Below are 13,180 nucleotides of genomic sequence, written 5' to 3'. Positions count from 1 at the left end.
TAACAGAAAGTAATCTCTAATAACTCAAGAATTGGGCTGAACTAAGGGAAAAAAAAAATGAATAAACAACGTAATAATAATATATGAATTATTTCAACATATAGCAAAATCCTGTAAGGTTTTTTAATATCCTAGTATACATGATACAAATGGCTAAAATGCTTTCGAATCGTGGCGCTCTTTAAATGTACAGAATGCACAAAAACATATGTATACAACTCAGGAGTAAATGAATCAGTGATAATTCGTATATTACTAAATTTGATTGGGTTCAATCACAATTCCATGAACTGGTCCTGACCGGCCTATGTAATTTCTTCCAGAACCTGTTACTGGCATTGTTTGAACATTTGGAGGCACTGGAATTTCTTCCGAGTGGCCAGAAATGCAGAGGGCACCAGAATCATCTTGCTCCCAATACACTTCTACCATAATTCCTCTAGGTCTCTCTTCAGATTCTGTTCCTGGAATCCCCACAAACCTAGCTCCTACAGGTACCTGCATGATCATTGAAAAAAGGATAAGATGGGAGTGGGCATAGTGGCTCTAAAATTTTTCTTTAGCTTATCTTGCTATACATTAAGTAAAAAAAAAAAAAAAAAAAAAAATCCACTTGCCTGAACTGAGGCTCCAGATGTTAAAGTCAGAGTTTCCATCCTCCCTTCGGCTGCTGCACTCTCTAGCTCTGCTTGCTTTGCAATATTCAAGAAAACTTCTTCAAGGGTTGTAAGACCAAGTTGAATGTCAGATATACCAAATTCCCCTTGTCTATCTTGGAGTTCCTCGAAAAATTTCTGTTCAGGATTATTAGTAAACCCCAAATTTGATTAGTTTAATTTTTTTTTTTCATAATCTTTACATTATTCTAATAGATAAAGCCTATCATATAAGAAGGTAATCCAATGAATCTAATAATATAAGAAATTGTTATTTTTTGAGCTCTACATGTTGCTTTATGGCAGCTCAAAACATTTCATTAGACTCTACTGTAGTGGAAACCAATGAAGTTAACAAATCATGTGAAAATGACAAACTGACAATTACCAGATACAATATGGGAAAAAAACTATAACAAAAACCGTGTATATTTCACCACAATAAAGTACTATTCTATTTGGTCAACAAAATCGGCAATCTGAGCCTTTCAGAATTATTTCACGGATCTATGTCACCCCATTGCAAACACAGCTGATGCAATCTCTCTCCAATTGACTGTGTATCATTTCAAAGAATGCAATATATAGGATTATGCACTTGACTTGATATCATTATTCTATGACGTATTGACGTGCATCATTTCAAAGAATGCAATATATGAAGGTTAGAAATTTTGCTGATGCATCAGTGGGGAAATGCAATTCAGCTCACATATGAATCCATATCCATGCTGTTGAGCGTGAGCCAATCTAGGATTTATAAAGTTGTAAAGGACAGCTTCAAAATAAATGAAAACAAAATACAATGTTAAAGATCCTTACCTTTAAAAGACTCTCTCTATCATGAGGAATCACAAAAGTCAAAAAGGCTTTATTCTCCTCTTTTGGTTCTACATCCAAATGCTGTCCAAACATTCCCCGAGTCAGAAATCAACCTCTTTGTAAGTTAAAGAAAAAATCTGATCAATTTATTTATTTAACATACATCTTTAAAGAACTGCTTCACAGCCTCATGGTCAGGAGTTGCAGAAACTGCAGCCCCATTGGGAGGAGAACGATTCTGAGGAGTTTGTCCATTGTTGATTCCAGAGAAGCTAACATTAGCAATGAAACCAGTGCCAAACTTTGACTTCAACCTGATTGAGGTTCCAATGCAGCGAAGCCTACCCTTGGCCATGATTCCTATGCGGTCACTTAAAATGTCAGCTTCTTCCATTGAGTGTGTTGTTAGGACAATGGCTCGCCCTTTCTTTGCATCCATTATAATGTCCCATACATGCCTCCTTGTTATTGGATCCATACCAGTTGTCTACCAATTAGAGGGATTAGATAAACTTCTTTAAGTAAATAAATTAGAGCAAATATATTCCTAGCTACATACCGGTTCATCTAAAATGACTAACTTCGGATCACCAATAAGGGCTGTTGCAACAGTGAGGCGACGTTTCATTCCTCCACTGTAACTCCCAGCTCTCATTTGGGCAGCCTCAGTGAGTCTCACTTCTGCCAATGACTTCTCACCAATCTGCATGGAGAATAATCGTTTAACTTAAGAAGAATAAAAATAAAAACCTACATCATGGTCACTTATTACTGCTGTTGGATACTGTGTCTGGGGCCATAAAGTGTGTTTTGAATCTTCAAACCATATTAGGAAGAAAGCGGCTGAATCACCTTTCTATGCTTGCATAACATACCGATTTGATAGAAGCACGGGGTAGGCCTTTAATAGTAGCAAAGAGGTAGAGGTGCTCTCGACCAGACAATGCATCCCAAAGGATATCAAACTACAAAAAATACAAAATTCAAGAAAAGGTTAGGCACTTCTTTTTTGAGCCATTTCTATTTGAAACTATGTCAATGCATATATTACTGAAAACATGCAGCAAACTTGAAATGCACGCACGCAAAGAGAGAGAGAGAGAGAGAGAGGTCACCTGGGGACAGACTCCAATAGTTCTTCGAATGTTTGACATGCCAACTGAGCTTCGGATTGAATGTCCATAAATCAATGCTGTTAATGAGGCAGACTCAAATGTTACATTCTTCTTTGACTTAATTTCTATAGTATAAACACACACACGCACAGAGAGAGAGAGAGAGAGAGAGAGAGAGAGTTCACCATCTCCACCAGTCACTGGTGTAATGCCTGTCAAACAATTAATTACTGTAGTTTTTCCAGCTCCATTAGGTCCAAGAAGACAAAATAACTGATCTTTTTCAAAATTCACCATTATCCCCTGAAGGTAAGTTGCAAATAAGCAAGTTAAAATTTTACTCAAATATAAATACGTCCACGGTCAGCACCATATTTTGTAATCTTATGCCTTATGGCGGTACATTATGACTGTTAAGAAACTGATGATAGTGATGCAAAAAACAACATAAATATGGACAAGAACAAATCCCCCTCAAGGCACGTAATGTATAACTACCATAGTGACAACCAGCAGGAAAACCACTCAATTGGTTCTGCCAGACAAACAATAGCCCAAAATGAAGTAAATTCAATGATACTAATAATCTAGAATTGTAGTCGACGACTCTATGCTGCTCTACATGTGCCCACCAATTCTTTTCCTAAGAGAACAACTAAAAACAAAGAGAGAGAGAGGTAATGGAGCAAAAATGGAAGAATGTGCATGAACAAATAAGATATTTGATTAGATTGATTTCATAACGGCATCCTCCTTAAGAACCAAGAAACACTAGGACCCTACAGCAACTCATAACAATTCATAATCAGGTACGAGTGAATAAAAGTTCATTTTACTCCCTGAAACTCTCCAGAACTAAAATTAGAAAGAGGTCCTTACCCTAAGAGCATGATAAGGTGGAGTCTTCTTGCATCTACAGCAACAATTACAATCCCTAGTTCCAGGATATGTCTTTACAAGACCGCGTATCTGAACTGCAACATTTGAATCAACCACGCCTTCCTTTGTTTGAAGTTTTACTATGTTTTCCTCTTCAAGGACATCTTCATCATCTGGGGTAATATGCTCATGCTGTGGGACAGAACCTATGCAATTACACATTCCACCCTCTATGATCATAGAGGGGAAAAAGGCATTAGTCATACTACCAGGCAATGAGGAGAACTCATGAGCACAAACTGAAGATCAAGCTGAATTACCTTTCACTTTGCTTCCACCTTTCCCGGTCCAGTACCCAGGGTTTAGGAAGTAAAATACTGATTTTCTCACACCAGATGCATTTGGGATAATATTATCGAAGTAGATAGCCAATACAAACCACAGCAAGAATGTGGCAATGAGCCATATGTATATCTTATTCTGTTGAGAGCACAAGAAATACAAAATGGCTATAATGTAGGTGATTCAACTTAGACTGAAGTAAACAGAGGAAAAGGAATAGAGAATAGAAAAAGGATACATGGTGATTTATATAATGTCAATATTGGGATTTTGAGCTTGAATTGTTCACATACAATGGTCATTACACACTCTGTATCATTTGGTGCACACTGGTTCCGTCTACTCCAGCTAATTCCAGGATCTTGAGGAGTTGAGGTTGCACCGGCAAGCAGAGTAAGAGCTTCAGCAAGAAGATTGGGTGGGAAGAAGGACCATATATATCTCCAGGTATTACTGAAGCTATGACTGTAGGGGAATCCAGATACTGTTACAAGCTGCAAGGAAAAAGTGGAAACAGATTATTTGAAGTGAACTGATTAATAGTTTCTGAGAGATTTAGGAAGGGAATCTTGCCTGAGTCAAAAATCCAACAATAAATATGGAGAAACCCACTGTTGTGGATGAAGCTGACTTGCTAATGAAGGCCGACAACATGAATGCAAATCCAATCTAGCATCAAAAGTTAAGACAGGCAGATAAAGGGTTACTATATTTAATAAGGGCTGGTTTAATTAAGCATAAAGTAAAACAATGACTTATAGGACTTGCAGGAAATATCTTACCATATTGAGTTGGAAAAGAAAGAACAAAAGGTACACAACTAGAAAACTGTTGTGCAAGAAAAAATCAAACTGGAACATCATCCCAAAGAGAACTATGAAAAGTGATGACAGAAGCGTAAGAGCTCCTTCCCATGTGAACCATGAGAGCCAGTAAGCAGTATCATAAAGACCCATCATAGACATTGCCTGTGTAGATAAAAACCAAAAATGAAAATTTGAATAATCCTGCAAAAGTACTGCAATGTCAAATTTCTATTTTAGCTTCAGACTTCAGAAAATACCTGGCGAAGTTTAAGTTCTTTCTCTGTGATCAAAGAACTGGTTTGAAAAACAAAAGCAAACATGGCTGTTGCAAGGAAAAAAGTTGGTCCTAATGAACCCACTGCAGAGATACTATCAATTGCAGGGTGTGCAAATTCCTTAAATCCTACAATCCAGCTGAAGTTTGGATCTGAACATGCACAGAGTGATTAAATTAGTGGTACATTTACTCAAATGCATGCAGAAATGGGTGTCACAGCATTAAACCATGTGAGTAGAAAATTCCAAGAGGGACTAGAATTGAATACCTCCAATCAGATATCTCGCAATCTCGCGCTCTGCAGCAATTTGAAGTGGTATTTGAAATTTAAAAGTGGGATCTTCATAATTGCCTCGCACTCCAACTGGAGTTGAATTAGTCTGTATGCTGTAGCTAATCACAGTAGCATTTCTTTGAGCAAAATGCAAAGCTCCTGGACACCTCATTGGATCACTCATTAGCCATGTATCTACATCACTTGGTGTTCTAAATGACATAACCTGCATAAACAAAAAGGCAAAGTGAGTGAATATAGATAATAGAATACACCAAAGTCCAAATGCTTAGATACAAGAAATACCAATACAAACAACGAGTTGTGATAGAAATAAAACTCTCAATAAATTCTAAATTTTCTCTCTATATCCATCCAGCTAGTCAACTGGCTCAGTTTTTAGTTCAATAATTTCCATTAAAAGAGGACTTGAAATTCTTCATTTCCATTAAAAAAATAACATGAAATTTTAATAGATTAAAAATAATAGCACTGGAAAATAAGAACTCTCACTTTATTCGCATCCAAAAATTGATAAATTATGGATTCTTAAACTGTTAGAAAATGATGAATTTATTAATTTAACCATTATTCTAACAAAGACTCAAAATTCTTCATTTTTCCATTTGAAAAATAATATGAAATTCTAATTGAGTAAAAATAACAGCACTAGAAATTCAAAATCCTCATATTGCTCACTGTCCTTGCATCCAAAAACTGATACATTACTAATTGTCTTAAATTGTTAGAAAAAGATGAATTTAATTATTAAACCATTATTCTAACAAAAAATGTGGTCAAATCTTAAAATAAAACCCTTAATTCAATTCTCCAAATACAAATTCATCTTGTGTACAATATTTTTTTATTTTAGGACAAAGTTTAGCTATAAAATTGGTTGTAGCTTAAGATTACAACCTTACTCAATAAAATAAATATTGCTATATATTTTGAAAATCTAACTTTTGAATTGCTTGTTCTTTGTGCTCTTAATAAACATGTTAAATTTTGTATCAATCATATATTATTTACCATATGATCTATAAACTTATATTTTATTCATAATTTTAAACTACAAAAACTTGCAATATAAATAATTTATTGATGATATAGCTATTGATCTTTAATTTTCTAGAAATTTTCCAAGCATGAAAGATATAAGAAGAAAAAGTAATCCAATGGTGGATTTATGAAAATTTGCCTCCAATAAAAAAAATTGAGTAAAGTTGTAGTTTTAGGTTATAACTAATTTTGTAACTAAATTTTGTCATTTATTTTATTAGGAACCAAACAATAAGACTAAAGTACACTTTTGGCCCTTTTTATTTTCATAAAGGGTCAAAATATAAATTTTGAAACATAAAAAGACCAATATAAAAACAAATACAAACATATAAAAAGCAAAAATGGAAAACAACTCCAAACCTTAAGGGTCAGAAATGTAACTTGCTACGAACAATAAGAATTTCAGCTATATCTAAGTATCTAACCACTATCCTTAAGCTGTTAACAATGTATTTAATCATTTAATTACCTTTATTCTAATAAAGACTCAAAATCCTTAATTTCCATTTCAAAATTAATATGAAATTCTAATTGAGTAAAAATAACAGCACTAGAAATTCAATTCTCCTAATTCAAATTCATCTTTTGTACAATCTTATTTTATTTTCTTAGCAACCAAACAATAAAACTAAAGTACATTTTAACCATCAAAATTTTGTAATTATTTTTTATTTTTGGCCATTTATCAATTTCCATTTCCATTTTCAGTCAAAACGTAAAATTTAAAACATACAAAGACCAATATGAAAACGAAGTCAAACATAAAAAGCTAATACGAAAACAATTTCAAACTTTAAGGGTCAAAAGTGCAATTTACTCGAACAATAAGCCAATGAAGTTATATCTAACAGTCCTAGAAATTCAAAATTCTCATTACATCCAAAAATTGATAAATTACTAATTGTCTTAAATTGTTAGAAAATGGAAAATTTAATCATTAAACCATTATTTTAACAAAAAATATACAATCAAATCTTAAAATAAAACCCTTAATTCAATTCTCCAAACACAAATTCATCTTGCGTACAATCTTCTTTTATGTTCTTAGGAACCAAACAATAAGAGTATGTTTGATACACTAAATGAGGATTATAATAGGAATTGTGTTGTAATGTAATAACTAAACTTATTTATTAGTTTGATTGTGAGTTATAATATTAGAATGAAACTTAAGATTTATTTTAGGAAATATTTTACTCATACAATTATATCTTCTTAAAAATTATTATTTTAAAATTTAAGAGAGGTATGTGTTTTTTATTTATTTATAATTGTTAGATGTATATGGAAAGTTTATTTATTTAGAAATATATTAAGTTTTGAAATTATTGCAACTACTAAGAAATAACTAGTACAACATTTTAAAAATAAATAGTTATTCTTTATTTTGAAAAATAGCTATTCATAAATAATGACTATTTCTTATAATAAAAATATAATCAAACTAAAGAATAATTAAATCGAAAGAATAACTATTACATTACAGCGCCTATTACAGTTTACCAAACATGCACTCAAACCTAAGACTATTTTCGTAAAGGGTCAAAATGTAAATTTTGAAACATAAAAGATTAATATGAAATTGAAGTGAGACATAAAAAGCTAATTCGAAAACATCTCCGAACTTTAATGGTCAAAAGTATAATCTACTCCCAAAAAAAAAAGAAGAAAAAAAAGAAACTATATCAAGTATCTGTATGTACCTTTGTCTGAGGAATAGGTCTGCCAGGATTGTTAGCCATGATCTTAGCGGCAATCCCCTGAGCCATGGTGCTGTCATTTCCACTCCACACAAAGTCGTAGCAAGGAATCTTGACGTAAAACTTGTCCTCGCAAGGCGGGATCGGCGGGGAGACGAGGGTGGCGGGGTCGGTGACCCTCTGGAAAGCCGTGGAGGAAGCGAAGCGAGCCTGGATGGCTTTCTGAATGCAGAATATGAGGAATATGAAGAAGAAGGAGGAGAAAAGCTGGAGGAACGTGGACCGCTTGTTCCGCCATGACAGCAGCATGTTCTTCTTCAAAAGCGCGGTGTATTGCTGCCATAGCAGAGGAAAACCGCGCTGTAAATTCATGGCTTTTTAGAGTGATATCTGTTTTTTTTGGAGGGGAATTAAGTTAGAGACTGAAAAGTGGGATTTTGTGAATGGGAGAGTTTAACGTTTAAAAGGAGCGGTTTTGTGCGTAACGTCAGGTTGGGAACCTGGGTTTGGTTTTTGAGAAAATTACAAGTGGGCTGTTTTGACATATTTCTTTGAGAAAATGTATTTTGTATCAAATCATATCATGTCAACTATATCAAAACTTAATAAATGAGAGACGTGTATAAAAATAATTACTCACTAATATATGTCTTTCATTTGTTAGTAGGGTAGTTGTTTTTTGTTGACATGTTTCACACTTATTAGATTTTGATATGTGGTATCATTTGATATCAAATACTTTATCCTTGTTTGAACATAATATAATACACTTTTAAAAAAAAATAAAAATAAAAAGATAGAAAATCTTTGTAAAATATAATAAGTAACACATTTGCTAGACCAATCACTAGAACCTCCCACATCAGTCTATGTATTGTTAAGGAAAAAATAAACAAGCGCTATAGTAATTGTGTAAATGTATATTTTAATGATTCTTTTCTTATTTTGGTTTGACTATTAAAAGAGGGAGAGAGATATATGATTTGGGATAATAATAAAAAATTGAAAATGAAATAATATTTTAAGGAAATGTAATGTAAAAATAGATAATCTAATATGGGAGAAATTATATGGTTCTCGTGGTGGAGTCGTGGACCACGTCACTTGTTCACAATTCCATTACAAGGAGAAGGTATTTGGTATCAAATAACACTATGTCAGTGATATCAAAATTCAATAAGTGTGAGATATGTCAGTAAAAAAAACTACACAACTAACAAATGAAAGGTAGTATGAGTTATAATTGATGTTCTCCAGTTGTATGCAATGGCTTCTGGGTAATACATCAACTTGGACAAGTCATCAGTTTTCCCACATTGATTGGTAGGTCAAAATACCAAACCATTTCTTTCCTCAAGAAAAGGGTTTAGAAAAAAATACAGGGTTGGAAAGGGAGATTTCTATCTAAAGCTAGAAAGGAAGTATTGATAAAGGCAGTGTCTCAATCAATTCCCACATACACAATGGGGGTATTTCAGTGGCGATTTATAGAATTCCACTAAGCCGGAGGTATGCACCAAATGTGATGGTGTGGTTGCATAACAAGAATGGAGTGTGCTTGGTGAAATTGGGTTACCATATAGCTAGACTTTTGTTGAAGGAGACGGGTTGTGAGGGAGAGAGTTTAGCTCCGGTGTCGAGGTGCCATGTTTAGGCCAAGATATGGAAACTCCATGATCCCAACAAAATAAATGTTTTTGGGTGGCGAGCATGACATAATATACTGCCAACTTGAGTGAATCTGGCTCGACGATGAATTATAGAAGATGATAGCTACAACATTTGTCAAAGACATTCAGAATCTGTGCTTCATGCCCTTTGAGAGTGTGGAACGGCTCAAGATGTGGGGGCTGGGTGTTCAATCCGATTACAGAAATGTTTGAGTGGCCAACATGATATAATGCAACTTGTGGGCATAAGGGAAAAATGGATAAAATGGAGCAGCCACCTAGTTATATGGTCTAGGAACCATGAATATAGCATCCTTTCGAGGAAGGACCTTTAGTCTTACTACCAGAGTTTGGGTTTGGAGTTTAGGTATGCTCTTGGGAAGGTGTTAAACACCCAAGATCGCTCAAAACTAAGGTTGGCCTCCCCTCATTGTATCATATATCTTAACCTTATTAAAAACTATCTAAATACTTGTATTCTAGACTCACACACACACTAACATGCATCTAACAATCAACATGTCATCTTTAACCCTAAACACACTTATTCATCTATCCAAACAAAAGAGAGCCAAACATATTGAAGAAACCCTAACCATACATCTAACATATGAAAAACTCTATCTAAAACAAAACATGGCAGTAAGCATATCATCAAACAAAACATATCAAACACAAAACATTAACATATTAGAAACCCTAATCATACATCTAAGAAAACCTAACATCAATGCATGAATATTGCTAATGCATGACTTACCCTTTACTTACCTCTCAACAGCACAACACCTATGGTATCAATGCATGAACATGTGAATGAATGACGTTAAAATGAAGAAACCCTAGACTAAACCCTAATCTAGACATGTGATAACAAAAAATCATGTTAAAATGGTGAGCAAACATTTTCTAAGGCTTAAAAACATGTGGAGAGGAGGCTATGCAGACAAACATGTGAAGGCAGAATCAAAACAAACAAAGATTATGGTCTTCTAGGTAATGGCATTACGCACGCTAGAACAGGTCTTCGTACGCATGAGTTCAGCTTGCATGCACAAGCTAGATCATGCATACGCAGATCCTTACCTAGAAACCCTAATTCACACAGAAACAATGCAGAAACTTAAAACATAAAATCTAGCAACCTATCATGCTTAAAGGCATAAAGCAAACCTAAAACTAACCTACACAAACACAAGTAAACATAAACTAAACAAAAGAATCAGATTAAAACAAAGATTAAGGCCGAAAAGAAAAAGAAAGATTTTAAAACATACCTTAAAGCAAAAACTCATAGACTTGATTTTTTACCGTTTCTCTCAATCAAATCTATCACAATTCAATGAAAAAGTGATTAGTAATCTTAAACTCTATGGATTGGGGCCAGAAAATGTCCCAATCAAATAAAAATGACTTGAGAGTGTTTTGTAAAAAACTTCCTTTTGATTCACTATTTTCTAGTGAATCTTAGGTTTTTCCTATGAGATTTTTGTGTTTTGAAAATAACCATGTAAGGCTTTTTATAGTGGAAAAAATGGGGTTCGAAATGGCTCCCAAATGATGTAGAATTTGTTTTAAACCTCAACCATTATTGCAGAAAACTTGCCTTTCTTATGCTTTTGAAACCCTAGCTGCATGCACAGGATCGTGCCTGCGTACACATGCAGTGGCTCGCGTACTCAGGCCATGACCCATGTACATCGGCCGAGGGTTACTTTGGTTAAATTATTTCAAAAAATAAATTTTTACTCATTAAAAAGGTTATATTTTCCATTTTAACACTTCTTAAATCAATTTAATATTTGATTGAGCTCTAAATTGGCTTTAGGCCTTAGAGTTCGAGCATCATTGAGGAACGAGGGTTTGAGTCATAAGGAGTACAAAATGCAGTGTCTACACAGTTACTTGTGAATTTAATGCACAAGCTATCTAAGGATGAGTTTAAACCATTCTTGGTCCAATGCTGGTTGATTTGGAATCAATGTAACTCGCATCTACATGGGAGCAAATTATAGGAACCTTCTCAACTTAATGCAAGAGCTAGGTGTGGGCGCAGTGGTTTTTTCCTTAAGAAAAGGGAGTACACCTTGACCGAGTGGACCGGGGTAGAGAAAAGATGAAGTTGCCACCTAAATTTGGTCTAGGAACCATAAATATAGCATCCTTATGTGGAAGGACTACTACTAGAGTATGGGTTTAGAATTTAGGTACGGGGATGAGAAAGTGTTAGGCGCCCAACCCCATTTGACTCATGAGTTGGCTTCTAGTCAATGTGTCTTACGTCTTAATCTCATTAAAGGCTCATTCAATATTATTATCCTACATCTAGCAATTAACATGGCATCGATCATCCCAAAACACAAACATACATCTATCATGGCAACTCATATCAAACCTAGCATACATCTATCAAGCACATCATATCATCTCATCCAAGGCAGCTGTGGACACAAGGGGTCATTTTTGGAATCGCCACCTAGTTTTTGCAAATGGTCTAAAAACCATATATATAGAGTCCTCTCGAGGAAGGACCTTTGATCTTATTACTAGAGTATGGGTTCGAAGTTTAGATACACTATTGGGAAGGTGTTAGTCACCCAAGATCATTCAACCCTAAGGTTGGTCTCCCATTGTTGTGTCTTATGTCTTAACTCTATAAAAAATGACTTCAACACTTGCATTCTAAACTCACTCACACACACTAATACGCATCTAACATACAACATGGTATCTTTTATCCCAAAATAACATATTTATCCACAAAGCAAAAGAGAGCCAAACACATATAAGAAACCCTAACATTTATCTAACATGTGAAAACCCTATCATACATCTAAATAAGGCAATAGCCCCAAACATGGTAGCAAGCATATCATCAATAGCAAGCAAATCAAATTATGAACAAGGCATTAACTTCATACACATATACCAAAAGGAGGATTAAACAAACAACATGCATGTTCATGTGAATGCATTACTTACCTTACTTACCTTGAAACTTAGCACCTATGGCATCATGAGTGGGCATGTGAATGCATGCTAATGACATTAAACCAAGAAACAAACATAAAACCCTAATCTAAGCATATTTAAAGAAAAATAAGCATATAAGATAGAGGCATGAGTACGCATATACGAAAAGTCTTTAAAAAGAAACAAAGTATGTGAAACAAACCAACCAAATAACATAAGGAATCTGGATTAGGGTTTCAAGGCAAGCACCTACATATGCAGCCAGAGGCTTGCGTACACAAGTTAAACTTGGTGCGCATGCTAATGACATGCGCGTGTGGGACTTGTTCAAGAACCTTAACCCTAAAGCACTTAGCTGAAAACATAGCATGATCAAAAAACCTGATTCTAACAACCAAACATGCTCAGAACATAAAAAGAACTATAAAATAACCTAAGAAAACATGCATAAATCTAAACTACACAAAGAAACATGATTAAAACTAAAAATAAAGACATAAAAGAAATAAGGAAGCAAGAATGAATACCTTAAAGAAAAAAGATCCCAGACTTGATTTTTGACCATTCACATCGGTCAAATCTATTATAGTCAATAAACACG

General features: G+C 34.4%; 1 protein-coding gene across 1 annotated transcript; it reads right to left on the bottom strand.

Moving 5' to 3' along the window:
- Positions 1 to 94: 94 nt before the first annotated feature.
- On the bottom strand, positions 95 to 8,591 carry LOC111988559 (ABC transporter A family member 2). Its single transcript, XM_024020355.2, has 16 exons — positions 7,940 to 8,591; positions 5,166 to 5,397; positions 4,878 to 5,047; positions 4,597 to 4,782; positions 4,388 to 4,483; positions 4,108 to 4,308; positions 3,793 to 3,952; positions 3,473 to 3,702; positions 2,779 to 2,896; positions 2,594 to 2,670; positions 2,354 to 2,443; positions 2,038 to 2,181; positions 1,642 to 1,965; positions 1,479 to 1,559; positions 618 to 794; positions 95 to 498 (listed from the first exon to the last, which is right to left on the bottom strand). Exons 1-16 carry the CDS (start codon positions 8,306 to 8,308, stop codon positions 256 to 258), a joined length of 2,898 nt encoding a protein of 965 aa, XP_023876123.2. The 5' UTR covers positions 8,309 to 8,591; the 3' UTR covers positions 95 to 255.
- Between the last annotated feature and the right edge of the window lie 4,589 nt (positions 8,592 to 13,180).

The sequence above is a fragment of the Quercus suber genome, unplaced genomic scaffold (genome assembly GCF_002906115.3).
Source record: "Quercus suber isolate HL8 unplaced genomic scaffold, Cork oak 2.0 scaffold_354, whole genome shotgun sequence".
In the NCBI taxonomy this organism is placed as follows: domain Eukaryota; kingdom Viridiplantae; phylum Streptophyta; class Magnoliopsida; order Fagales; family Fagaceae; genus Quercus; species Quercus suber.
The sequence above is the reverse complement of the archived record's forward strand: the minus strand, read 5'-3'. Positions and strand labels throughout refer to the sequence as shown.